Genomic DNA, 26,820 nt, shown 5'->3' on the forward strand with positions numbered 1-26,820 from the left:
CACATCCTCCAGCGGGCAAAGTGCCTCAGATGGAGCTGGCCCCAAACGGCTCGCTACAGCAGCTCTCCACACGCAGGCGCACACACACACGCAGCTCAGCCCGCACCATGCGAGCACTCTCATCCCCCCCCACTGAGAAGCACCAACTCTTACACAAAGCAAAAGCTGTGCAGGGACTTGGCCGCAGCTCTCCCCGGGACTTTGCTCCCCCGCCACGAGCGCAGCCGCCTTGCACAGCCAGCGAAGGAGCGCGGTGCCAGGCTGACACCCTCGTCCTGGCTCCCGGCAAAGCCACGCGCGCCGGTTTTCTGGAGGGACACAAAGCGACAAGACATCCGTTAACGTGGAACAAACCTTTTTTAAAATTTATTTTATAGATCACGCCAGCCTGAGTGATCTTTGAATGCTGGTCACAAAAGAGAGATCGCACCGCCTCCTTCGCCTGAACTGAAGTCAACCCCCTTCCAGTCTCGGCAGGCTCCTTCGTTTGGAGCACAAGGAATGGAGAAAGAGAAAACCGCCGGGGGCCCCCTGCTCCCCTGGGAAGCGGAGGGCGGTGAAATCAGATGCAGTTTGATGCTGCCACAGGGCCGGGACAGAAACGCAACGGGCCCTGGTGTGCCCTGCTTAGCCACACTTCGCACCCCCTCACAATGCGGGTGCTATTGGTGTTGTAGCCGCCTATGGTTCCCCCCTCTCCGGGAGAGCGCTGGTGTTTAGGCACATAGCTTGGAAAGGACCGTCTGACCTCCCCGCTGCCACCCCTGCTCAGGCCGCCAGTCTCTAAGGCAAAGTACCCTCGGCTCCGATCCGAATCCCTCACCTCCGATGGTTTTGGAGTGCTGGTAACGCCATCTCCGCCCTCAGGAAGCTCACGCGCTCCCACCGCTCACCGCGAGCCTGCGGGGGATAACTCCTGTCCTCCGGGGAGCCAAGCGGAGAGGCAGGGTAAGAGGAAAAGAAATAACAAACAGGGAGTTGTTCAAATCACACAACCCGGGGTTAAAAATCATGATACTGATAATTCATAGTGTCCTCGCAGGGCCTTCCTGAAGCCAGAATTCACCGCTTCAAAAATAAAGTCAGAAGAACTACCACGTGCTTCCAAACCTGAAAGCACTTCTGTACGTTTGCTGCGAATTCATCATGACCCTCTTGGCCAAAGTGGGCAGAAGACAATCCCAATCACCTCCATCGTAGCAAAGTTTTGGCTACAGTGACTTCTAGAAAACGTTTGGGAAATCCTGGTGTGACCAAAATCAAGGGGAGGTCTCGTTTGCCTGGTGTCTCTGTTCCCAAGGTACGTTCCCACCTGGGATCTCTGCCCGTCGAGGTGAGAAGGCTTTCTCTGGCTCAGGGGACGGACTGAGTGTTCCTGCACAGCGTTCTTAATACTGCTAATTGAGCTGCCACAGCCTTGAGAGGCAAGTTAAGAATTGCTCCAAAATGCACCGAACAGACAACAGGAAAAGCCGCAGGATGGGAAGGGGAACAGGATGGGCAAACGACTCCCCAATTAATTCCGGCTCTAATTAAAATCTTGACTGCTACTAACGTATTTGAGAAGGAGATTTTTAGTATAGGGTTCCTCAACTTAAGATCAAGAACTGATTTTCAGTTTGCTTCCCCCTTAGACCTCCAACTAATGAATTTTCTTACCATCATCTCCTTCAAACTTCAGTCACTACAACGTGAAATTAAACCCACTGACAAATAGTTTTAGATGGGGGAGAATCCAGAAACCTATCTGGCACGTGGCCACAGTGGTGAGGAAACAATGCCATAGGGAGTCACCCTAAACAACGTTGTTTTAACCTTTGCAAGTCCGAAATTTCAGGTGTTTGACAGCCCCTGGGTCTGAGACAGCGTGTGGGAGAGAGCAGCAGGTCCTGTAGACAGAATGGGGTGAGGGAGGAGGGAGGCAGCTAACTGGCTCTTCTTGCTTCTATCCAGAGTCTCCTCTCGTCTTCATGCACACAAAATATAATAAAAACTAATAAGAATAAAAACTAAGCCCATGATGTACAAAAATGTGTCGATAGGGGGAGGAGGAAGGTGTCAGTTACTCAGTTCTGTGTCTCATCACCTTCGTTAGCTTATAAGTTATGCTCCTCTCCGTCATTTCCTCTGGGGAGGAGGGAAGATTCTTCTGCAGCCAGTCAGCTGGGATGGATTTTGGTTTAAGCTGCTCTGGATCTTTTGGATAAGAACTGAAGGGAAGGGGAGGAATTCCTCAGAAGCAGGAGGAGTACGAAATTCAGCAGCCACTGGCAGGAGTCACGCAGGCTCCCTGAGACTTCACTTTATGGCGCTGACCTCCACGTCGCCGTCCTCCTCCTCCTCCGGCTTTTGACTGAAAAACAAGAAGAGACACCTTAGTGCGCAGTAATCAGAACATCAGCACAGCGAGAGTTCAACACACACAACCAGACACTGGGATGGCAGTTGCGACTGATCTGCTGCTTACTACCATGAAGTCTGGGCCGTCAGGCTGGGGAGGACCTGATCTCCCGATATTCTGAGTGTTTAACTCCCCTAAGAGTCAGCAGGAGCCACGGGGCTCAGCATCTGGAAAAATCGAGGCCTCAGGTTCCCTTGGCTTTGTGGGGGATGGAAGGAGAAGAGAACCCCCCTCCCAGAACTCTCTTGCTAACATGACTCTGACCCCAAATCCAGCCAGCAAACCCACGATTCTCTTTTAAAGCAGCCAGATACCTTATTGCCCTCACGGACGTGGGGCTCTTCATCCAGAGCAGGCTGAGGGGAAGCAGCAAGGAGAGAGAGACAAAGATAAGCAAGAGCAAAAGCAACGTGGACTCTCAGGGGAGGGGACAAAAAGAAGAAGCCAGGAGCCTTTCTTATAACCACGATGACTCCACAGCAAAGACAAGGAGGAGATGAGGGATCAGGGAGGAACAACAAGTGTACGTGCAGGGAAGGGCCTCTGCCAGCGGCCTTCTTTCAGCAGCCGGCCTGGCTCAACAGGCTGAGATCTGACCGATGGCAACTACAACAGTTAAAAGGAAGAATGCTGACCGACTGTCTTGACGCTTTCAGTTTCGGGAACTTTTGTTTTCTGGGTAAGTACAGTAAAAGGAAATCCACGTGATAAAGCTGATAAATAGCTACCCAAAGCTCGCAGTTAGAATGGAGTTTCCGTTCCTCTCACACGAGAACAGTGGGGTATCCTTCTCAGACAAGCTGAGATGGGAAGACTTAACCGACAAAACAGCTTGGACTCATCTGTCTAGAAATGAAAAGCCTTTCCTTCTCCTTGGCCATCCCCATCCTCCCTCCCTGAGAGGGCAGATGACCTGTGCCTGATACCACTATTTCGGTTGTAGTTTCTCCAGCGTGGGGATGCTCTACCCCTCCTTCAGCCAGCAGTCTCTGAGCATTTGTTAGGTGCTTCACTACTTCAGCTACTGGGTATGTGGAGGCACTTCTTCACCACGGTACAGTCAAGTAGTGAAATGCTGCCAAGTGCAGTTGCACAGTCTTACACCTTGGCGATTTTCATGATAGGACTGGGTAAAACCCTGAGCAACCTGGTCTGACTTCATAACTAACACTGCTTAGAGCAGGATATTGGACTACACACCTCCCGAGGTCCAACCTGAATTGTCCCGGGACCCTACACTGCTAGCTCTTCCTCAGGAAAACCTCCTGAAAACCTCCTGAATTGATTTTTGCTGTGACACTATTTATATTTCCATCTGTTTCTGTCACACGTTGAGTCCCAAGGTGAGTGCAAAGGTATGAAAGGAATAACACTTGTGCTATAGAGCATCCTTCATCCAACAGTCAAAACACAAGATGCAAACAGCTACAAGATATGCCATTTCCCTCACTTACCGATGGCTGCAGGGCGGTAGGTGTCGGTGGTGCTGCAGCCGTTGAAGGGGCTTCGTCCCCTGCCGGCGGGCCCCCAGCTGCCATCCCAACCGGGGGAACACCATCCTCTCGTTTTGTCACAGCTCCCTTCTTTGTCGACTGCATCTTGATCTGCTGGGGCTTGGAGTTCATCGGCGAGTTATTGGTGGTCTGGAGTAACTGCGTATTACAAAGGGAGAGGGCAAAAGCAACGGTAAAACAGCTAGGCCCGTCTGGCAAGGCTCAGTGTTGCTTTTTAACACCCTCTGGACAACTGACACCGACGGACATCGGCAGAAGAACGCAGGCAGTAGCTGTTCAAAGAAACCCCGAGCTGCCCTCAAGAACCCCTACGGGGATTAAAGTGCCGCTCAGCTGAGGTGACACACAGCCCTCCAAACTGTGACTCGAAGGGAGCAGCTGGAGGCTATCAGAAAGAGACCAGGCCTTAAAAGCCAGAGGCATCTGGGTCACCCCCTACCTTCTCCTTCCCTCATTTGCACCAGCCAAGACCCACCACACAGCAAAGCACACCGGTCATCTGCAACCCACGGCAGGGCTGACGCTTGCGATCGAAGGACGGGCTGCTCCCTCAGTTCTCCTGCTGGCTTCTCAGCGCCAAAAGCAGCTAATGGGCAAAAAAAAAGAAAGCCGGACTCTTCAGCCTTTACCTTAGTGATGGTACCCACAGCTTTGGTGCGGCCTTCACGGAAGACCAGCCGCTGGTCTATATGCAAGTACTCCGGGGTTTTGATGAAGCGAAAGTGCACTGTGGCTTTGTCCCCTGTCCGCAGGCAGTCCTTGTCCATGCTGAGAATCGTGGCCGTCTGACGGATGCTGCCACAATGCACTGCGAATGTAACGCACAAAGGCTTTCAACAGCCGGTGCCGCTAGCGGAATAAGCTTCAGACAGACATCTAAAGTGGCTCTTGTGACTTTACAGCTAACGGTGCTGAGTTTGAAGCGTAAAAATCTACTGCGTACCACAGACTACATGGGTCAGGCACCTGCCTTTGTTCAGTCCTCCAAAAGAAAACGCGTAAGCTAGAACAGTTACCTTCAAACGGAGACTTTCTGGAGCACCCTTGCCAGGATCCTACACACCAAGAGGCTGAGCTAGACGGCAGGACCCAAAATGAGTCCCTCTGCACTGGAAGCTTAAGAATCTTTGCACCGTGTAAATATGGCTCAGGCAGGCTACAAGTACACTTGGAGCCCCAAATCTCCTTTTCACTTATTTCTCCTCACTACTCCTCTCTGTGGAATTCCTCCCCTCTCTCTAATGGACAGCTGGGACCATTAAAACAAGAACTACGGCTTACATTCAGCTTGACAGAGCCGTCGGGAGCGAAAAGACCTTTGCCTAGAGCTGGTGTAAAGTATTGCTGCTGGGAAACAAAGATGAGACAACGCTGTGACACGTACCCATGGCCTGATACCGCGGGCTGATGGTGGTGGGGTGATGGAGCACCAGAATCTCTGCTTCAAACTCCCACGACGCCTGTGGATTCAGGCGGGGTGACACCATTACCATCCCTTTCCGGATGGAAGAACGCTTGATCTGAAAAGCAGTGACACAAAAAAAAAGCTTTAGCATGATCCTCCAGGGAAGAAATTTGCTTCTCTGGCTGACTGCATCCAGCAGGATCCTGAGGGATTTCGCAGATACTAACTCATGCCCACCAAAAGACAAAGCGATAGCTGTTTAGCAGGAAGCAACAACGTTATGCAAAGGCTGCAAAAATCAAGTTCAGCTGGAATTTCTGACCAAGTTTTAGTCAGTGTGTGAATACCTTGCCCAGAACACTACTGCTGCTGCAGCACAGACTTTTCTCGCTTTGTTACACATCTCCAACGCTATCCCTCGTTACCCTGGGTCTCACTGCTCTTACCTGGCACCTGTTAGGTGGAACAACCAGGACATGGGACCGACAGGGGTTCTATGGGATTTCTACTGTGCCGTGAAATGAGGTAGCTGAGGTTTGCAGAAGCAGACTGCTTGCAGCACAACTCCAAGAGCACTCTGAAGTTACGGGGGCAGCTCCTGTTCTGGGGGCGTAGGGCAGCTCTCCTCACCTTTTTCAAAGCGAAGGAGGCAGTCTGGCCTCCCCGCACTTCTTTGACAGGCATTCTCTTGCGGTGGATGGACTTGACAGCAATAGGTAGGAAGTTGCCAAGAGGATCCGGCCCCAGCAGCAGGGTGTCGTTCAGCTTGATTAGGCCTCTCAGTGTCGTCCCAGACACAACCGTTCCTACACCCTGTACCAAAAAGGAAACAAAACTAGTCAGGTTTACTCGACCACACTTAGCAGATGAGCTCTAGAACATCCCCCTCTCTAGGGAAGATACCCTCTTCAACCTAAAACACAGTGGAAAATTCCTAAAATGCTAGGTCCCTTACCGGGACAGAGTAAGTATCATCTATCTGGAATTCTGCTGGTTCTTCTTCCCTGTAACTGGTCCGTGGAGACAAGAGATTAAGAAACATCTTCAGTAAATCTAGGTTCTCCCCAGTGACGTTTGAAATCTGGAAAATCGGGCACATCCTGTAAAGGAAGATGGATGAAAACAGAGTCAGTTTGCTTCCCTGCCTGGGATTCCATGCGTAGGAAGACATCCAAAATCTTGGACTGTATTCAATACACAGTGCTAGGAAGGGAGAGCCTGGCAAGCAGTCAGATGCACAACACCCCGCGTTTGAAACCCTGCAGCATTGTCTCTGTCTTCTAATGACATTCAGGAAAAGGTGTAAGGTTCCGGGGCTGAAGGGAGCTGAGCGCACCCTGCCATCTTCTGCAGGCTGCCCAGCAGCAGCCTCTCATTTCTGCCTCAGAGGGGAACACAAGCAGGTCAGTCTCAGAACCAACACATTCTCAGGGAATCAACACACCACATGGCAAATACAACCTGAACACATCTAGACAATGGGACTCTCTCTCTGAATCTTCTCACCCAGTCTCCAAATAGGACCGAAAGAGAAACGACTCTCCTCTGCTCCCGTTACCTCTCTGAGCTGAAGTTGGAGGCTGTTACAATGACATCATCCTTGCTCTGAACCAGCACGGGAATCTTCCTGCACCCTGGGGACTTCAGCAGTCGCTGTAACAGCTTCAGGGTTTCTTAAAGGGTGAAATGAATATTGTTAGGGCAGCATCTCCCGCCTTCACAAATCGCTTTTGTTCGGTTTCCCGAAGGGAGACTGGTACTCTTGCCACAAACAGACAGGAGAAGATGGCTAAAGGTGTGTGAGCGCCACTACGAGTTTGCTGCAGCCAAGGTGGGACTTAGGAGCCATTCCATTTTCCATTTCATGCCGGCTGCCAAGCGACACAGTACAGGAACAGACACACAGGTTTGCAGCTACAGGTGCAATGCTGTGAAGTTTTACAGCTGTCTATTAAATAGCTTTAAGTAGTTACAAAATATTTCCTCTTCCTATAAAGGATTTCTCGCATTGAATTCGATCAATGAAAATCGTCAGCACTCAGGAACTGGAATATTTGAGAATATGTGAATTAGAAATCAATTTTGACCGAACAAACCTCAAAACACTTTGGCTGGCAATCAACCTGCCACAGAAGGTTAGAGAAGAATGAGGAGGGTAAAGATCATCATCACAGGCTAGGGGGATGCAGGGGGACCAGATCTGGAAGTAACTGTTTTGGGACAAATCTCCCAGCTCCCAACTTTGATCTCCTGCCTATTTTTATTTTTTTTAAGCTTCGGATCTGTCACCCAGCAGGGGTGCACCAGCATCAGTCTCCTGCAAAGTGCCTTGTAACACATGAGGGGAAAAAAAAAAAAAGCTAACAATGGTTTAAAAGAGCAAATCATTTATATTCTGCAATTGTCATCCAATTAGATGGGTTTTGTGAATAAATGATTGCCTATGGGAGACTAATGTTTTGGGTACAAACACAAACATTTAATCATGCCATCTGCTCTTCACAGATAGGTTTGAGCCAAATCTTGTGACTATTTAATTTAAACAGAACATGACACAGGAGCAGCTTCTCCCAAGAGAAGCTCTTCTCACTGAGCCAAGCATTCTCTTTCCTCCCCAGTTACCGTGTTAGGGTCAGGCCTTTCGTTTATTTGCCAAATCTCTATTACAGAGACATTCAGGTTACCTTTTGATCGCACGCTTCTGTTTATCTGAAAAATACTCAGCATTTTTACAGAAATGAACTAACTACGGACAGTACTGGGAACAGACACTTTCCCCATCCTCAAGACTGCTTATCAAGAAAAGCATCACTCCAACTAACCACAGCATGTTCCTGAAGGTATGAGAAACACATCGAGAGAATTTTATAGGTGAGAGTTGCTCACAACCTGCAAAAACGTGAAGCATAGGTTAAAGGGCCATTGCTGGGGTTAGATGTGCTGTTTTAACTGCTGCTGAGCACGGAAGTTGCTAGCCCCTGCTGCTCATTGCCATCCCTCACCTGTGTCTGCTCCAGTCCTGCTACCGTAACTCATGCAGCTGCTTTGAACCATGATTTGATTACGTGCTGGTTGGTTGTGAGGACACAGGAGGGGGCGGCTGCAGTTATGCCAGCAGAGCGGAGAAGTGCCCAGGTGAGCAGGACGTACCCAGGAGCTGCCCCTTCGACTAGCTGCTGCCAGAGAACAAGTCTGACCACAGCTAGAGATCACAATCAAACTGCGGGCCAGAAGGAAGGCAGATTTCCAGACTTTCCCTCTGGGTATAAATTCCCACAGAAAAAGCAAATCCACTACCCCACCTGTACAATTCTCCCCCTAGAGTTAAAAAAAATAAATCCTACAGCAAACACTTTTTTTTGTTGCCCAGGTGAGCCCCCCAACCTGGGTAACTTTGAAATGGTGACTACAAGTGAACTGCCTTGCAGAACAGGCCAGGAAAAGTAAGAGTAGATTTCTGGAAGGTGTTTAAGATGCAGTCAAACCCAAAGCAGCTTTCTTCCAGCAACGATTCCTCAACCCAAACGGAGGACAAGAGCACACACAGAGGTAAGGAACACGCCTGGGGAGAGCTCGTAAGATTCACCTTGTAGGATGTTGGCAGGGCACATGTCGATCTTGGTCACCACAACAAAGACGGGAACGTTGAGTGCTAGGGCCAGGCCCAAGTGCTCCTTGGTCATCCCTACAATCCCAGCATTGCTGCCAACCTACAGCGGGGATACAAACACATTCACGTCAGCGTTCCTCCCGCAGAGCGCTGGGTTACAGAGAAGGTCTTGCATCAGACACGCAGCAGGCCGTGATTAGGTTGTAGATGTGTCATTGGGACTTTACGAGCAGACCCAGCTCACTTCAAATGCTCACGGACACTAAGAATTCATTCCTCCAGCTTTAACCAGGTGTTCTGGAAACCAGAAACCTTTCAATTTTCAACCATCATACACCTTGGGCCTCTTTGTGACTGACTGTCCTGGGACACTTTGCCTCAGAATCCTGGCTAAAACCCCCCCTGGCTGCTGCTCTCCACCTCTGGGAGACGCCGCCTCCCTCCACAACCCACAAGGACCTTGCAGTAGGAAAGAAGTTGAGGCTGTAAAGCTGTGAACAGCGCCCTTGCTGCTGCTACTGTGTGTTTTTCTTGCTACCTACCATCAGCATGCAGAAGTCGGGTAAATGGCCGGTCATGCCAAAGACGGTGGTCTTCAGGTACTTTTCGTGGCCAGCCAGGTCAATGAAAGTAATGACCTTGGTGGATTTCTCGCAGATCTTTGTCCACTCCAAGCTGCCGCCGTGGCTGTCGGGCTTGTTCACCACGTTGCCCTCGCTGTCGAAGCCCAGGATGTCGTTGCCCACGCTGCTGGTGCGGCCCGACTCAATCTCGTGCTTGTGGCGGAAGAGCTTTTGCCGAGCGAAGCCTCGGCCGTTGTCGAGTTCACCGTGGGTCAAGACACCCAGCAACGTGCTCTTCCCTGCATCCACATTGCCAACCACTGCTACCCTGGAAGGGAGAGGAAAAAGGAGCCTGGTAAAACCTAAGACCTGAAGGAAAAGAGACAAACAAACAAAAAAACAAACGCCACTGCTGCTGTAAATAATCAGATTTTTCTCCCTAACCTGCAAATAGAAATTTGAAAATGTTAGACCCTCACAAACAGAGCAGAGGTTATTTCACACTTAGTTAACAGGGATAACTGGGATGTGGAAGACTGTGGAGATACGTTGCTGGTGCTCACAACACAGAGCGCTGAATCCAAAATTGCTTGGTGCTATACAGAACCTCTCTTCCAACTCCTATTCTCTGCAATCAATTACACGTGCTGGGCCAATTCAAAAAGAAAAGTCTAAATCCCAGTTTGGGCTAGAATCCCTCTGCTTTTTTTGTACTTGTTATGTAGCACCAGGTGCCAGGGAGATTAGATTGCTGTTTTCAGAAAAGACAAAGCTCAAACACAAACTTTTTAGGGGAAAACCCCTTCCTACAGCAATCTCCTTCTGCCTCTGATAAAGGTGACAATTACGGCTGTTGGCAAATGTCGGAAATCCATCCCCGTCCAAGTCTGGGCAGGCTCTCAAGTCAAATTACACAAGCTATTAGACGTCCATTAGAAGGTGACCTGAATCATCACAGTCTTGGAGTAGAATGGAAACATTAGTCAGAAGTGTTGTATTCTAGCAGCGTGCATATATGCACACACACACACACATGTATGTGTGCACATGTGGCTCCCTGCTGGGATTCAAGCACACAAAAGATCCCTAAACTGTGGGGTTGTCACCCAAACAACAGCCCTCAGCTAACCAGAGGCACACCTTCACAGTCTGCGCACAAAAGAGAGAGCAACAACAACACAAAGGAGATTTCGTTAGCAAGGAGTGGTCAAGCTCAGCTCCCTTTGTTGGGCAGCTACAACACCCAGACTGGAGTCAGCGTTGCTGGCTCAGCACCACAGCCCGCTCACGGGGTAATAAATGTAGCTGGGCTGCTGACTAACCCTGTACGCGCCCAGCTCCTCACCTGACCTCCAGGAAGTCGTTGTCACCCACGCGTTTCCGAACGAGGTAGTCCCGCACCTTGCCCCCCGCCTCCTGGTGCTCCCGCAGGAGGATCACGTCTGCCTCGATTTGCTCTGCCATGCTCTTCAACGTGGCATAGGACGCTTCCATGTCTGCCTCGCTCAGACCGTACTCGGTCCCATCTAGTTATGGGGTTGAGGAGACAAAGGACAGACAGTGAGAACCACCCTGCAAGAGGCAGCAGCAACTCCACTCCGCCCAGGACTTTCACACCCGTCGGGATTCACACGTGGACCGGAGACATCAGCCATGCAAACAGAACAAACGTCCTTTGTCAGAGAGAAAAAAGGATGCTCTTCACTTTAAGTCTTAAAAAATTATTATGAAAACGCCCTCTTTCACCTTACTCTTATTGCAAACAAAAACTTAGAGATCGGCAAGGAAAATGTATTTCTGTCTAATTCCCATACTTCACGAGCTGAAGGTAATTTGTGTACATTTCCCTCAGCCTGGCAGAAAATCTCTTCTCACATTACAACAGAGGAAAAACCATAAACAAAAGGAAAGCTGCGACTAAAATATCCCCACGGTTGACCAGTAAAATGTGGAAGCAATTTAAACTATCAGCTTACTCCATAAAAACCACATCCCAAGTCCACTTTTTCTGCAAATCTGGCCCGTGCAGCAATTCCTTCAGCCCCCACACACTCCAGTTAAAACAATGGTTTTGGCCTGCCTTGCTGCCTTCAGCCTGGCACTCGCAAGAAACACTGACGCGAGCACGAGGCCAGGAAAAACAAGGAGGCACTCTTGCCTCTGAGCAGCCCACCCAAGCAAAGAGCTGAGAGCCAGAGAAAGCCAGGGGGCTTTTTTTTTTTCCTAGCCACGTGAAAGGCCACCAGAGCTCTCGGCTGTTCCCCTATGCCCCAGGTGCTCAGAAGCTGCACAGATCTCAGGCCTGAATCTCCTCTGTGGGTAAAAAGAGAGAAAAAAAAAATCACAAAGACACAAAGAAAGGTGGAGAGACGCGTAGCACCTGGATGACCAACGCCACTGCTGTGCAATCATTTAGATGCACGGCTGACTCATCAGCCGGTGAGCAGTGGCTGCAGCCTGCACGAACTGATCGGCATTTTAACCGCCGCGCGGCTCTGGAACAAGCAGGGGTGCTGGGTCATCTCCAGCCTAGCTCGTAATCAAACTGAGATGTGGAGATGGCGGGGAAAACAAACGGCGCCGTGGTTGGGGTCCTGAGTCACGGAAGGGGAATGAGAAGTAGAGGACAGGTGAGTAAGAGCTGAGGGAGAAAGGGAAGGGTCAACGCTGACGAAGCGGTGAGCCCCAGCAGCAGCTTCACTGGCCTCTCAGGCATCTCATCAGGCACCCAAAATGATCAAAATCATAGACATTCAAAATGAATGAGAAAGTGGAAGATACATATATATATATTTTTTTCTATCGGATGCTGTTTCCAATAGCCTCAATCCCCAGAAAGGATCCCCACCTCCCTCAGCTACGCGCGGCAGCCTGGAATGAAATGAGAAGTGAGAGAGGAAAATTTCAATTTCAAAGCAAGGCCGTGCTCAGCAGCCTGTTATCAGCACGGGATGCAAATGTGCCAATTGTGAACAGGAACAAAAAGGCGATCTGTGCTAAACTGCTAAAATCCACAAAGGCAAATGACTGCGGTCACACCCTGGTAAATGTGACATTAAAAGCTTCACTCCGAGAAAAGGAAAACCTTCCTCTCCACGGCACATGCTTACAAGGAAAGTCAGCAGCATGTATTTTGGCCATCTGAAGCATCTCCAATATAGCCCCGTGGGGTGAAAATATTATTTACAATGGAGAAGTGACCAGAACAAGACACAACATGGCCTCCATCAGACATCGAGGAAGTCTCTACTAAAATTGGTATTACAATGTTGTACCCTTCACCTTCTGCTGTTGTTCCCAGACAACTTATGCCTCATTTCCAAAAAGACTGGTATGATTTTATACAAAAGTTCCTAAGGCAGTTGTTGGTGGGGTTAAAAAAAAAAAAAAAAAGTCCCACATGTTCTGTTACAGAGGTTTCCAAGTTATTCTGGAGAAGTCAGTTCTACTTTCAGCAGTAGTCGTTAGATGAAATAGGCTGTCCTTTTAATTCTTACGTTTTCTGTTGTTTTCCTGAGGAAGCTGCACTCACCTGATCCCTGTCCAATGACATAGATGGTCTCCCCACACCCCTCATCGATCCTCTCTGACATCTGCCGGAGCAAACTGTCGTACTGCTCTGAAGTCGGACTCACCATCACCAGCTGGAAAAGAGATGAAATAGCCAATATGATTTCAAACCCAGCTTCACTTGTAAGGCCAATCAATCAGCGTGCTTTACTGAAAGAGGAGGTGTCTTCCCCAAGGACCGCTTTCTGGTATTTTGTTCTTCAGGAACAGCTCTGCTGACAACTATTTCCTTGTGACACTGCACAAGGTTATTTGTCCAAGCTCGGACTTCATTTACCCCATAAAACTGACTTCAAAGCAATTAAGAAGCTGCAGTGTTGCGTTACCAACAAGCTTTGACTGCAGTTACTGCAACCACCACAACTTCCTTTGCCCTTCCCTACTGCGGGGTGAAGAGAAGGAAAAAGCGGACAGAAACAAAGAGGAAAATGAGGACAGGAAAGTGCTTTGGGAAGGGTTTTTCCCAGAACATCTTTGCGTGTGGCACTGCTTCTGGCAAAGAACCGTGCCACTCGTACGGCACAGCTGAAGAACTCGTGCAGAGGCCTCCACGGAGCAGCCACATCGGTGGGGTGGCAGAGCCAGGAGGCCTTCGTCACCCGTTCAGGACCGCGTGGCTACCTGCTCTCTGGCTGCCTCTGCGATTACAAATCTGCAGGTGGCTGACCATCCTGGTACAGTGGCTCACATGCTGGGACTGAGGAAGGCATTGCTGTTAAAAACGCAGGATAGCCAACAATTGCAGAGGCACGGACAGCTCTGCGGGTAGGTGCTCCCGTGTCACCCTACAGCACTCCGTGAAATCCTTGCTTCCACCAGCTGCTCTTACGTATACATTCCAAAATCACCCCCAGGAAGACGCATTTCCCTCCACTATGCACCCAGGCCAGCCTGAAATTGGTGCTAGATGTTCCTAAAGCACAGCAGTTCACAATGGTTCCACCTGCAGCCTGCCCAACATTCCTAAAACAACCTGTACTCAACCTAAACGTGTACTCAGGCAGGAACTACCTTTGCCACCTACTACTACGCAGGTGACGAAGGTTTTTATTAGGAAGTTAGAGCGTAAGAGAACCCAAAATCCCCTAACTAAAGCAGCCTCAAAACCGTAGCAGTGCACGCACCCGGGGAAACGGAGCACAGATAGCAAGTGCTAATTAGATGGCTTAAGGCTGCCAAAGCAACACGTTCCTGAAATGTTAGCGGTCACTCAGAACATGTGTCTGTCTGCGAGGGGCAGACAGCTGAGAGACAACCTCCTTCGTGCGCCTGCTTAGGTGCATGCCCTTCCTACGGCTTTGAACTACCTGGCGTGGTTTGCAAAGCGCTAAGGGTAGCAAAGCGCTCTGATCTGCAAGGCCACGTAGTCTTTCTCTTTTGTGCGTCGATGAACTGAGCTTTGCCTTTATTAGTTGTTTGTTCTGGTTTTTTGGGTTTTTTTCTTCTTCTTCTCTTAGAGGAGACCACGGGATGCACATGTATTGAAAGGAGAATCAGCAGCTGTTCAGAGGCTGGATCGGGACAGAACGGAGGGCTGTGTGTTTACACGCAGGGGCTCGTTTTGCCTAGCGAGCACTTTCAGGAATTCCTGGAAGCACAGCAGGCCGGCTCACTGCTCAGGCCAGCGCATCAGCAGAGGTCAGGGTCCCAGGAACATCCATCAGACAGGCTGTTACATCAATAAAGATCAATAAAATAACAGAGGGGCCATCAGCGTAGAGGCCACTAACTTCCGTTTCTTCAAGTTTCAGCACCAGCTTAATTTTTCAGCTGTTTCAAATGCTTCAGCCACGTGTTGACCCAGGCATCAGGGGACGTTTCAGCCGAGCAGTTCACTGGAGCCATTCTCCACGGTGCTGGGCAGGAGGCTGAAGCAGCACATCAGCTTGTAGCCGGTAGGATATCAAATAAGGACGTGTAGAACAAACGTCAGCTTTCACGGATCACACCTTCTAGCATTGTTCAGTATTCCTCATAGCTGCTTCTGCAGTCCCCAGCCCCCCAGACAGCTCTGCAGTTTCCTAGGTCACTGCAAGACTGTACTTGCTGTTTTGAAGATCTCTTTAACTACCTTCCTAGATAGACAGAGGCTGTTCTTTGCAAACCCCTTGTCAGAGAGAGGCCCTCTATCTTGGCATCTATGCTTCTTTTTTCTTTTCCTTGTACTACGTATTCTCGTTTTTTAGAGGTTTTCACCAAGTCAAAAATTTTCACTTCTGTTCTTTCAACTTTGCCAGGCATCGAGCAGTTAACTGGAGGAGTCCTGCGGGTCCAGGAACTTTGGAATTCCTACAGGGCAAAAAAAGCAACAACCAGTTATTGTTCTATTTTCATGACAGCAGAAAAATATGAAAACGTACAAGTTTGAGATGCCACCTTTAAAGTCCCACCCCGATCTCTGGGAGGAGAGCACTTTTCCCACCTTTCCTCTGGTCAGCTTTGGGATTAAGATGGGTGGCAGCTGCAGCGGGCTAAGCTTACTCCAGGTGACAAGACGGACTGTGCCACTCTGCTCTGCCCATCAGCAAGCAAGAAGCAATGAATTTGCGCTGATGAATGGAACTGCTCGCTTGATCGACTGACAAGGTGTTACGTGCTTGGTAACAGAATCCCAAACGTTCTTCTCTAAGCAGAGCACACCTTACAACGAATGTGCTGGGGTCAGCGGGAGGACCGGGAGAAAAGCATGCAACACAGTGGCGAGGTGGCTCAGACCTGGACAGAAAGCTAGCATATAAACTGACAGCAGGGAGAGTCCCTGTTTTAAGCAGGAAGTGGCAAGCAGCAATTAACTGGGAAGACGGAGAAAATGCGGGGTGGAAGGGGAGAGACCAAGTTAGCTACTGCACGTGGGGCTGCTGTTCTGAGCACACAGCAGGTGGCTAACTTGGGGAGATGGGGCAGAGCTCAGTCTTAGCTCTCATCCAAGATGGGGATAAATCAAAGTCTTAGGGAAAAGACAGTGTGTATACACTGCTGTACGGAAAAGTAAACTGTAATAAAGGTAAAAAAATAATAATAAAAAATATATATATATATACACTTACGAATTGCTTCCACGATGCCTGCAGGTTTTTAGGAAAGGAAGACTGGCTGACAATACAAATGGAGGTAGTGGGAGAAAGACTTTCTTCTCTCTTTGTCAGAGCTGTGCTCGGATTCCTGGCTGTCAAGGATCAGTGACAGTCCTCAGCGTCCTCCTGTGTGCTCTTCCGCATCAGCCACATCGAAGACAAAGCACAGGTGGGTACTGGCATCCTGTACTGAAATCTTGTCCAGCTCATTAAGACACGCGCAGGCGGCTCAACAGGTTGTGACTTTTGCGCTTCACTTCCTTGTAAGACATCTTCGTAACGTTTAATACGGCACCGCGCTGGGTCATGCCCTCAAAGAGAAAGGTACCTAGATCCACACGCTACAATTCATTCGCTTCTGAGGGCAAGGAAACCCAGGGCTTTGGAATGGAAGCGGATAGAGGAGGGGCGGCGGAAAAACACAAGGGAACTCCAGCTAGTTTTGGAGGGCGTAAGCACAGGAGGACCCAACCGAGCTGTCACCGGGCTTCAGAGCCGGGCACGGCTGTGGGACGCGCCGGCCCCTCAGCGGGAAGGGCTGGCAGCTCGAGGGGCACCACGGCAGCCTGCGCGAGGCGGGTGTTATGACCACCACCCTCGCTGCAAGATGGAAGCGGGAGCAGGACCGGCTGCCGGGCCCCCCGCGGGGCCGGGCCGAGCCCCCCCCGCTCTCCTCACCCCGCGACCAGCCCCGAGCCCGGCCCTGAAAGGGGGGGGGGCGAGGCGGGGCAGCCGCCCCCCGCCGGGGCCTACCTTACTGGTGAGGTCGACGTCGGGCTCGCCGTTGAGCCCTTCGCCGTCCTCGGCGTCGAAGGAGGAGGCGCGGCGGGGCAGCGCGGCGGCCGCCAGGCGGGGCCCCCCGCCCGGGGAGCCGGGCTCCGGGGCGAACATGCAGGCCGGCACCGGGGAGCCCCCCAGCGGGGAGCGGCTCCGCTCCGCCGCCGCCATCTTGCCTGCCCCTGCCCTCCGCCTTCCGCCGGCCCCGCCCCCCCGGGGGAGCCGGCCAATGGGAGGCGGGGGAAAGGGGGGCGATTAGCATGTAACCGTGGAGACGGGGGCGGGGCTGCGAGGGCGGGGCGGAGGGGCAGGCCCCCGCGGAGCGCGGGGCCAATGGGAGAGGCGCTGGCGGCTCGGGGTGTTTGCGGTGTGTACACAGGCGGCGGGGCGCGCGCGACGTGTCGGGGGCTTCGCGCCCAATGGGAGGGCCGGGCGTCTTGACGAGCAGCACTCGGAGCCAATCGAGCGGGAAAGCTCGGACGAAGGGGTGGGACTAAGCGGCCACCACAGATGGGCAGCGCCCACCTTGGTGGGCGGGCGCTCTCCTGGAGTAACCAATAAGAAAGAGGAACTTTTTCACAGACAGTCGCGCCGACCAATGGAATAGCGAAGGCGCGCGCCGGGGGTCTGTGGGGGCTGTACAAGCGCCTGAGGCGCGGCGCGCATGCGCAGTGGGGAGGGGAGGTTGGGGCCGAGCGGCAGCTTCGTCCCCCCTATCCCGCTGCCGGCCCTAACGGCCCTAACGGCCCCTTCCTGAGGGGCGATGCAGGGCCGCGGCTGAGCCGCCCCTGACGGCCCCCCCGCCCCCCCCTCGGCGCCCTCAGGAGCCTCCGCCCGCCGTGCCGCCGTGCTCCCCCTTCGGGGCCTGCTGCGGGCGGCCTGGCAGCGGCGCGGCGGGCGATGGAAGAGAAGGAGCGGTGTGCCCAGCTGCCGCCGCCGCCCCGGGGCTGAGGGGTTCGCCTGCGAGGGGTTACACAGCGACGGGGCTGCTGGGCCTCGGGGGGCGGGAGGGGACGCGCCGCGTCTTAACGGGGTATGGGCGGAGGGGGGCGGTTCTGTGGGGTATAAAGGCGGGGGTCGCGGGGTAAGGTGAAGCGGAAGGGGCCAGCCGCCGGAATAAGGGGGCAGCGGGCTGCTGCCGGCGCTCCGGGGGAAGAGACTCGAGGCCCCTTCGTTCCTCGCCGCCCGCCCGGCGAGAAGATGAGTTGCGTGCCATGGAAAGGTGACAAGGCCAAGTCGGAATCAGCGGAGCCGCCCCAGCCGCCGCCGCCGCATATTTACCACGAGAAGCAGCGCAGGGAGCTGTGTGCCCTCCATGCCCTCAACAATGTCTTCCAGGACAGCAACGCCTTCACTAGGGAAACCCTGCAGGAGATTTTTCAGAGGTAGGATGCTCCCTGCGCTGCCCTTAGCTTCCCCTTCTCCTCCACTGCTTGGAGGGATCCTCAGGTCTTGTTTTGGGTGAGAAACAGAGCAAAGGTGTTCAGAGTATGCCACTGCTTTGAACCGAATATAGCTTTTTAAACACCCCTCCTTCCTATTTCCCCCCTTCTCTCCATCTAGAAATCCTCTATCTTTTTTTTTTCTTTCTTCTCAAACTATTCCGGCTGCCAAATTTGGGTCTGAGAGCTTTATTGCAGGTGCTGTCATGTGCTTTACTGCACGCTCTTCTCCCACACCTACCTTAATGCATCTTCTACCAGTCTTCCGTATCTTTGTCCCTGCCTTGTGTCAGTGCGTTACCTTCATGTTAATAACAGATTTGGGGGTGGGCTTGAGAGAGCGAAAGTGGCAGGAGTGACAAAGGGGTCACCATAAAAACTTCCCAATTTCACACTGCGAAACTTCTGAGTTATTGGAAATCAGAAGTTTTGCCAACTGAGGGACTTACTCAAGCAGTTAAATGAAGTTCGTCAGGTGCTGTGGATTTTCTTCCGTGCCGTGAGATCCTGTGCGCTCTGTCAAACTGGATTTAATTTCCGAAGCTAGATCCATGTTTTCTGCAGCATTGCTAAGCGTTTCCTGGCAGCTTCAGATAATTAATAAAAACATTTTTGAGTTTTACTGGGATAAATGTGGATGATGAACGTGCCCTGTACAATAGCACATATTTTGCTCCATGTTTTATTTACATTGTTCCAACACTTAGTGGAAATCGTCCTGAGCATGCCTTTGAAAACCCTGATGACTTTTCACTGCTGAAAAGCTAAGGAATCAAAGAGGAAATGGAGTCTCCCCTGATGCTCAATCTGCAGCTCTTATAATTGTTATAACAGCACAGGTTATGCTTGGATACCCGTTACCAGCAACCGACAGCACATTGCGCTAGCGACATGGAGGAAATCATGCTCCGTGACAGCAGTTGTGCGGGTCCTGTTGGACAAAGCAGTCGCAGGGAGCTGCTCGCATGGTGCTGCCGTCCCAAAAACGAGCACACTTGTGGAACCGGGGCTTGACTCATCGAGTACATGCCTTCCTTTCTTTGGTGAAAGAGTTGTGGTGATGGGCAGCCGCAGATACCAGATGGAAATGCTGTTTGTGACGGTGTAGTAAATAATATTCCTATTCACAGAGGAGCTGACCCACAGCGGTGTAAAGGCGCTCTTTGTCCAGCAGGAAGACTCTGTGGTTTTGTTCCAGAGCAGCGATTGTCAGGATCTTAATCACAGATGGATTCCTGTTGGCCTGAAGCACACCAAGGCAGCCCATGTGATAGAGGTGGTGATCAAATTAGTTGGTTTTCATTGGGCTTAGTGAAAGAGAATTAGTGCATTGCCTGAAACTTCTCAGAAAAGGGTTGAGATGCTCCTCTGGTGAGACCACTTGCCCTAGAAGGGAGAATTTGTCTCTCATTCCAGCCTGGTTTTGTTCCATGTTAGCAATCAGATCAAGATACACAGTTGACTCAACCCCACAGAACTATGGAATAGCCGTGGAAATCCCTGTCAGAAACGGATGAGCTATAAAATAGGCACAAGAATTGCCACCACCTTTGCATCTGCGTTGGGTTACTACTTGTGTCTTCAACTCGCCTTTAAGTAGCATGGTCTTAGCTGCCTTTATACAGTGCTTCTCCATCTCTCTTGCCTGTGTCTCGTCATAGTCTGTGCGTTAACGAATACGACAAAGGACCAATGAGTATTTTTAATACACTACAGAAATGTTGCTGGATACAATTTCTGTTTTCTTTTTTAAGCCCGGTGTTGACAAGGTAGTGAAATCACAAATAAGCTTAAGCTTTCTGTAGCGCTGACCACATCCCTTGAAGAATAATTGAACTGCATTGCTTAATCATTGATTTCCCTTTTGTTGCACTCCACTGCTCGAGGCCAGTGTCCTCTGATTATTATCATTATCTCAAGTGTATGTCAGAGCTTGCTACAAGCTCCCCTCTGACTCTGTAGCCCTCCCTCTCTTCTCTAGTACAAGAACTCTCTTTTTGATGTTTCTCTGGCTTTTGTTCCAGGAAGTGAGATTGTTCGTTCCAAACATTGCATGGAGATGCAAACAAAATCGCTTTGCTTCACCTGAGTCTGTTTGTTGAGATCTGGTTAGGAAAGACAACTTCGTGTTGGAGTTTGAGCCTGTTCCGTTAAGACAACATGGTGACGAAGGTTTGTGACTTAGAAAGCTTGGAAGGGTTGGTACTTGGAATTCTGTGTCAGTCTTCCTCAGATTAGTCTCCAGATAAATAGTTTTATTATTATTGAAGTGGGAGAAGGCAACTTTGTTCTTTCAGCTTCAGAATCCTTCAGCTGATGACTGTGGACATTATTTAGGTGCAAGTGAGTAGAAGTGTGTTGGGATAATTCTTGATGAAAGTTTGCTCGTGGGTAACGCTTCTTAGTGTGTTACCTCTACTATTTTTTTTTTTCATCTCACTTCTGGAGCTCTGAAAGTTGCAGGAAAGGACAAAGATAAATGCGTTCTTTCAGCCCTCAAGTAAGCTTGTCTCTGGGAAACTGTGCCACAAGGGGGTGCTTGTGCTAGCCAAGCCCTGTTAATTGGGAGGCTTTCCTGGCTTGCCAGCGCTCATGAGAGCTAATAGGTTGAAGCAGTGTTCCTGAGGAATTAGTTGTAGCTGAGTGATCTTGCTTTGTGGTGATGCTGGCGGGGCTGTGATGAGCTGCAGCAGCATCTCTGTGATTATAAAATTATAAAGCACAGCAGAGAGTTGGAGACTGGCAACTCTGATTTTCTGCAAACGCCACGGCCTCGCTCAGAAGTGCCCAGCGGCAGGTACTGACAGATTTTGGGGTTCCCACACTGTTCCAGGCTCTTCTCCCCACTGTAGATAACACAGCGGCCTTCCCAGGCTGTTCTGCTGCAGTCGGCTGCGCCACAAGAAGACGCAGCTGATGCAGAAGGTTATCTGTCCGTAGCTTTCCTAGCCTTGGCTGGTCTGAAACGCCCTGCCCTGTACCTGAATGCAGAGGGGCTGAGGTGTTCTTGCGGGAGGAGCGGTGCCTGCGGGACTTGCACCGTGCTGAAGGCCGAGCAAAGGGTGTGCAGGAGCATCAGGAGCACCGGGGGACGGAGCTGACGTGAAGGAGAGGTGGGAGAAACGTAGGTAGCTGGGTGATGTGAAACATCTGAGCCTTGTGCCAGCACTAACGGAGTCCTCACCACTCGAAAGAGCAACCCATCACAACAGAGCCGGGCTCGGGCTTGACTTTCTTCTTCGGCATTGTCTGACTTCGCTATTAGGGGCTCCCAGTTTCCCCCTGTGCTTCTTCCTCCAGCAGCTGAAACCCGTTTGTCCTCCTCAGAGTAACTCACTACCTCATCCTTTTCCCTCCTTACAATGTCTCTTGGGGGGAAAAAACCATAAAATCGTGAAAGTGACTCTGGCATATTTTTTTTTTTGGTACATGTCTTCATCTTTTATGACTTGCATCCGTTATCTGTGTTTGTAGACAGCAAATGCTGTCTTATCTTTTTGCATAATAACATGATGGACTGTGATTCTGGATTTTTAGATACTGCAGTAATGCAAGTGATGTCTTGGCGAGCTTATTAAAGCTTAAATATTTGTTTGCAGCAAGATGAGCTGTTTAGTTACCTACAGCAACAGATATTTATGTGTATTTTAATCTTTTAGCAGAGGCAGTGCTTCAGAAACCTCCCAAACCCAAATGTTTTCACGGCTTTGTGTGCGAATACCCTTCATTTACCAGTGGGGGACAGGAGAACGACCTTTTCTGCAGCCAGCCTGCCCTGGCTCTTGCCATCTCATCCAGTCTTCAAGACTGATGGTGACCGTTAAACTCTTGAAGTCGTGATAGCTGTTGTTCTAAATGGCAAACTGGCGTTTGTTCCAGCCCTCAGCTGAGGGAACGGTAATTAAAGCATCGTTCAGAAGTACCAGTTCAAGGAGGGGAAAAAGCTTCACGCTTTGCAGTCTGTCATGTCAAAGCTAGGATCCTTGGAGGTTTGGTATAACAAAGCTGTTGCTGACACATTATTTAGCCCCCTCAGTCCCCTGGCTGGAGGGATAAGGGGGAAATGGACTAGTTCATGGTTAAACAGCAAACAAACCCCCTGAAAACAGGCGTAGCGTTGTATGGCAATATTGGAGTACGGGTTCGACAAGCACCTGCTAGAGCAGCCTCTTGTTCTGTTTGCAGGCTGTCTCCCAACACCATGGTGACGCCCCACAAGAAGAGCATGCTGGGGAATGGGAACTATGATGTGAACGTAATCATGGCAGCGCTTCAGACCAAAGGCTATGAGGCAGTTTGGTGGGACAAGCGCAGGTATTAAGAAACTGTGTGATTCCAGAGATGGCTGCTGTCTGTAACAAAAAAAAAAAAACACAAAAAAAACCCCCACAAAACAGATGACATTAGAGTACCAGAATGTAATCTTGTTGCCGTTTGTTCTCTGCGCTCTTTTAGGGATGTTAATGTCATTGCCCTGTCCAACGTGATGGGCTTCATCATGAATCTGCCCTCCAGCCTTTGCTGGGGTCCCTTGAAGCTCCCCCTCAAGCGACAGCACTGGATCTGCGTCCGGGAGGTGGGAGGCACCTACTACAACCTCGACTCCAAACTCAAGGTGCCTGAGTGGATTGGAGGTGAAAGCGAGCTCAGGTGAGTTTGTTCGGTTGTGTGGGTGTGAGTTTGTGGGTTGCTGTCCTGTTCTCCCTTCCCTGCTGGAGGGGGGAATTTGTCCTTAAACACTTGGGGTGGAAACATTTGTGGCTGAATTCCAATAGCAAAGATGTGACAGTAGTAAGAGTCTTGGGCCTCCACTTATGTGGTGGTTTCACACCGATGGGCAGCTGAGCTCCACGGTGCTGCTCTCTCGTATGCACCCCTCCTTAAAAGAGGAGACTGAGATAAGGGCAAGGGAGATCACTCATCAATTGCCGTCATGGGCAAAACAGACTCAATATGGGAAGATTCTTGTAATTTATTGCCAATGTACTAACAGGTTAGAGCAGTGAGAACTAAAAGCAAACTCAAAACACCTTCCCCCCATGCAGAGTCTTCTGTCTCTTCCCCCTGAGCAGTTCAGAGGAACGGGGAATGAGGGCTATGCTCAGTCCTAACACTTCATCCCCGCTGCTCCCTCACGGTCACTCTGCCCCTGCTCCATGCGGGGTCCCTCCCACGGGATGCCGTCCTTCCCAAACTGAGCCTGCGGGGGCTGCCCACAGGCAGCAGCTCTTCAAGCACTGCTCCCACATGGCTCTGTACCACGGGGTCCATCCCCCAGGAGCAAACTGCTCCAGCACAGGTCCCCCACAGGCGGCAGCTCCCCCCAGACCCCCTGCTCCTGCGTGGGCTCCTCGCCACGGGCTGCAGCTCCGGCCCGGGGCCTGCTCCTGCGGGGGCTCTCCATGGGCCGCAGCCTCCTCCAGGCCACATCCACCTGCTCCACCGGGGGCTCCGGTGTGATCAGATACTGATCTGTTTGTGCATTTCCCCACAAAAATCTTTCCAGCTTAAAAGTGCAGCCTTTTTCTTGACAATAGTAAAACCTGCTTGCTTATTTAATTGTATGTTGCACATCTGGCTTGTCTCCCCTTCCCTCTTCAACCTTACACAAGCCGGCGGGTGCAGTTGGCTTTGCCTGTAGGATGTAGCCTGCCCTTCGCTGCTGTTCCGCTGCCGTTCTGTCCTGTCCCCAAGTACTGCAGTAGCAGCATTGCTGTCTCAACCGGGCTTGTTCTAAATTAGGGACTGCACATGAGCAATATTTGCAGAGCCTGTCGTGCCATTCAAGTCTTGGCAAACGGGACGTAAGCCTTTTGTGCGCTTCCAGGTTAAAGCAATGCAAATCGGCTCTGCAGGGCTTCTGGTAGATTTAATCGCGTGTGTGCTGCTCTTCAATAAATCCAGCCTTGCTACGTAGTGAATTTTGGAAACGTGGGCTGGAAGACAGCGGAGCAGACATTGATTTGGCTTTCATAGTTACTGCAGTTAATCCAGGTTTGTTGTTAGAAGAAGCTTATGGGCAGGAAGGGGCTGCAGAACCACGTCGAATGACTGGGTGGCACTCTGCTGCTGAGGTCTGGGATGAAGACATCCAAATGGTAGAAGATTTTCTTTTTCTCCCCACAAATATTCCAGATTTGTTGGAGTTATTTTTAAACACGTTGGGATTCTTGGTCTTGGAGACTTGAAGAAACTGAACTTGTTTTAACTCTACTTCTCCCACCCTGGAAAATCAGAAAATGACATCTCTGTAGACCCATCTCCTGAAGCTAAGATCACTTCTGTCTGATTCTGCAATAACTTGCTGGGTCGAGGTGTTTTGAATCTAGTGGGTTTTTACTTTTTTTTCTTCTGTCAGAAAATAATTACAGGTGTGTGGGGGATGTTCCTCCCATTTCCTGCCACATTTGCACAGTTAGTTGTGTTTTGTTGTAGATGACAAAGTTCTACGTTCCGTAACGCTTATTTCTGTTTTACCTTGCTGCAGGAAATTTTTGAAACACCAGCTGAGAGGAAAGAACTGTGAACTCCTGCTGGTGGTGCCAGAGGAGGTGGAAGCACACCAGAGCTGGCGAGCTGACGTGTGACCCGGACCCACTCTGTCCTCCCACTACAGCTCTGCCCCTTTACGGAACTCCTGATGTCCTGAAACCTGGATAATGGGTGCCCCGACTCTTCTCTTCTGGAACTTCCTTTGCTAGGCTCTTTCCTTTCTTCCTTGGTGCAATAGGGCAGTGGCTTAGGACACTGGGGGCGGTGGGTGGGGAAGGATCGAGGGCAGAGTGGAGGAAACTGGAAGCTAATCACTTTAATTACAAAGGTGAACGAGCTGTGTGCCCTTCAGCTAACCAGAAGGCGTCGCGCTCTTTAAAAACTGGGCTTTGGGACCAGGGTGCATGGAAGCCTCTGGCCTCCCTTTCCCCAAGTCATCCAAGGCTGCGCATGGTCAGTAACTCCCTGCAGAGCTTACTGGGGAGGAGCAGGGGCCAAGCACGCTGCTGCTCCTCCACACGTCTCCAAAACAAGTAGTTGTGAAGGCATTCGCAATTCCTAAGGGTCCTTCGGGGCGCTCTCAAACACTAGGAACGGTACGGTGCTCAGCGCGACCCTCCGCTTGGCAGGGGTGGCTTGTGCCGAGAACTAGAGGGGGGGGTGGGAAGTGTCATCTTTCAAGAACTTCTTTGGGTTGCTAGAGGGTTCCTCCCCAGTATCTCCAAGGATTTCTGTCTGGGGCTGAGTGGTTGTTTGGCAACGTGGGGCTGGCGAAGGCGATGTGGCAACAGCAAGCGCAGGCTCGTGGAGCAGTGTCAGGTTTCCGAACTTGATCGAGGTTGTAGTCTGCCTGGGGTTTTGTACTGTCTTGGGTTTTAGTTTCTTCAACATCTGAGGCTATTTTGGTTTTCTGCATGGCCACCCGGTAGTTTAGGGGCTGCTCGGGGAGGGGAATAACACCGAAGGGGTTTTTGGAGGAATTCATTCCCTCTTGCTTTCCTCTTTCCACAAGTCTAGCCCGCGGTCACAAATGTTACGCAGAATGTCCCAGAAGGAGCTTTTCTACCAGTGAGTTTGAAGTTACAAAGGAAAAAAAATCATCCTAAGGCATGAAGGCTTTATAATAGCCAGGTTTTGCCTTTTTATAGTTACTTGCAGCTGACGTGGGAGGTGCAGAGGGTCCACCAGAACCTTCAGACCAGGGCCTGGTGGCTGAACCAACTTCTCTTTTAGCGCTGGCTGCCAAACATTCCACTGACGGGCAAATCGCTTCTTCCTCCCCTCCCTTCCGCGGGGGAAAACGTGACTGGCCACGGAGACTCCGAGAGGGATCTTGATGGGTTGTTTTCTGTCCGCTGGGCACGCTGTCGTTGGGTCATTCCTTCCACGGCAGCAGCAGGAGGAGGAAGCACTGGATTTAGAGCAGAGCTCGCTGCGTTGAGCAGTTCCTGGCCGGGCTACCGTTTGCTTCCCTCCTTTCCACGTGAGCGCTGGGTTAAACCTCTGGGAAGGGAAGGGGCTCCAGCGGCTCTGCTCAGGGGGGTAGCAAAGCCTCGGGAGGGCTGCGGGCATTCCACCTGTTCTCAGTTCCTTGTCTCTTGAGAGCTCTGCGAAGCGCGAGCAGGTGTTCGGAGCCGAACGGGACCGCTGCACCGCGCCTCGCTGTTCTTGGGGCAGAGGCCGTGTGAGGACAGGACCACGGCGGTGTTCGCTGCCCCGCGGGCGTCTCGCAGGCGCCGTCCCGCAGTGTGCTGAGCGCAGCCTCCTGAAGCCGAGGGCAGACGGCTCTTGTGTTTTAAGCACCCAACATTTCTATAAAAAGTCCTGTTTCGTAACACATTCCAGTGACCAATACCAGCCGGCAGAATTTTTAAACACTTCACAAGCAGAATGCGAAGCCTGCAGCCGTTCTGCTCCTGACTTGAAGCCATTTCTTCAAGAGAGGAAGGGGGGGAAAAAAGAAAATGAATCT

General features: G+C 51.1%; 2 protein-coding genes across 4 annotated transcripts; one reads left to right on the plus strand and one right to left on the minus strand.

Annotated features, from left to right (window-relative positions):
* Positions 1-338: 338 nt before the first annotated feature.
* On the minus strand, positions 339-17,125 carry GTPBP1 (GTP binding protein 1). Of its 3 annotated transcripts, XM_013180984.3 has the most exons (14): positions 16,111-16,664; positions 14,371-15,352; positions 13,026-13,137; positions 10,839-11,019; positions 9,473-9,821; positions 8,907-9,030; positions 6,879-6,993; positions 6,276-6,420; positions 5,951-6,133; positions 5,300-5,435; positions 4,545-4,723; positions 3,856-4,053; positions 2,716-2,757; positions 339-2,353 (listed from the first exon to the last, which is right to left on the minus strand). In XM_013180984.3, the coding sequence occupies exons 2-14, from the start codon at positions 14,539-14,541 to the stop codon at positions 2,258-2,260; spliced, it is 2,031 nt and encodes a 676-aa protein (XP_013036438.2). In that variant the 5' UTR covers positions 14,542-15,352; positions 16,111-16,664; the 3' UTR covers positions 339-2,257. The 3 variants fall into 3 exon arrangements, with proteins under 3 accessions (XP_013036438.2, XP_047925790.1, XP_047925791.1); XM_048069833.2 differs by lacking the exons at positions 14,371-15,352; positions 16,111-16,664 and adding an exon at positions 16,891-17,125; XM_048069834.2 differs by lacking the exons at positions 2,716-2,757; positions 14,371-15,352; positions 16,111-16,664 and adding an exon at positions 16,891-17,125.
* Positions 17,126-17,603: 478 nt separating this feature from the next.
* JOSD1 (Josephin domain containing 1) lies at positions 17,604-26,818 on the plus strand. Its single transcript, XM_066996284.1, has 4 exons — positions 17,604-18,299; positions 22,542-22,670; positions 22,812-23,006; positions 24,844-26,818. The coding sequence occupies exons 1-4, from the start codon at positions 18,115-18,117 to the stop codon at positions 24,941-24,943; spliced, it is 609 nt and encodes a 202-aa protein (XP_066852385.1). The 5' UTR covers positions 17,604-18,114; the 3' UTR covers positions 24,944-26,818.
* Positions 26,819-26,820: the final 2 nt, after the last annotated feature.

This window comes from Anser cygnoides, chromosome 1, assembly GCF_040182565.1.
Source record: "Anser cygnoides isolate HZ-2024a breed goose chromosome 1, Taihu_goose_T2T_genome, whole genome shotgun sequence".
NCBI classification, from domain to species: Eukaryota; Metazoa; Chordata; class Aves; order Anseriformes; family Anatidae; genus Anser; species Anser cygnoides.

Excerpts from the sequence above, each read along its gene's own strand:
- GTPBP1 (XM_048069833.2), bottom strand. The coding sequence starts at position 17,085 with ATGGCGGCGGCGGAGCGGAGCCGCTCCCCGCTGGGGGGCTCCCCGGTG. Across the intron at positions 6,421-6,878 it reads TCCAACTTCAGCTCAGAGAG|GATGTGCCCGATTTTCCAGA; the intron begins GTAACGGGAGCA and ends CTTCCTTTACAG. Across the intron at positions 4,054-4,544 it reads CTGTGGGTACCATCACTAAG|TTACTCCAGACCACCAATAA; the intron begins GTAAAGGCTGAA and ends TGTAATACGCAG.
- JOSD1 (XM_066996284.1), top strand. The coding sequence starts at position 18,115 with ATGAGTTGCGTGCCATGGAAAGGTGACAAGGCCAAGTCGGAATCAGCG. Across the intron at positions 18,300-22,541 it reads CTGCAGGAGATTTTTCAGAG|GCTGTCTCCCAACACCATGG; the intron begins GTAGGATGCTCC and ends TTCTGTTTGCAG. Across the intron at positions 23,007-24,843 it reads GGAGGTGAAAGCGAGCTCAG|GAAATTTTTGAAACACCAGC; the intron begins GTGAGTTTGTTC and ends ACCTTGCTGCAG.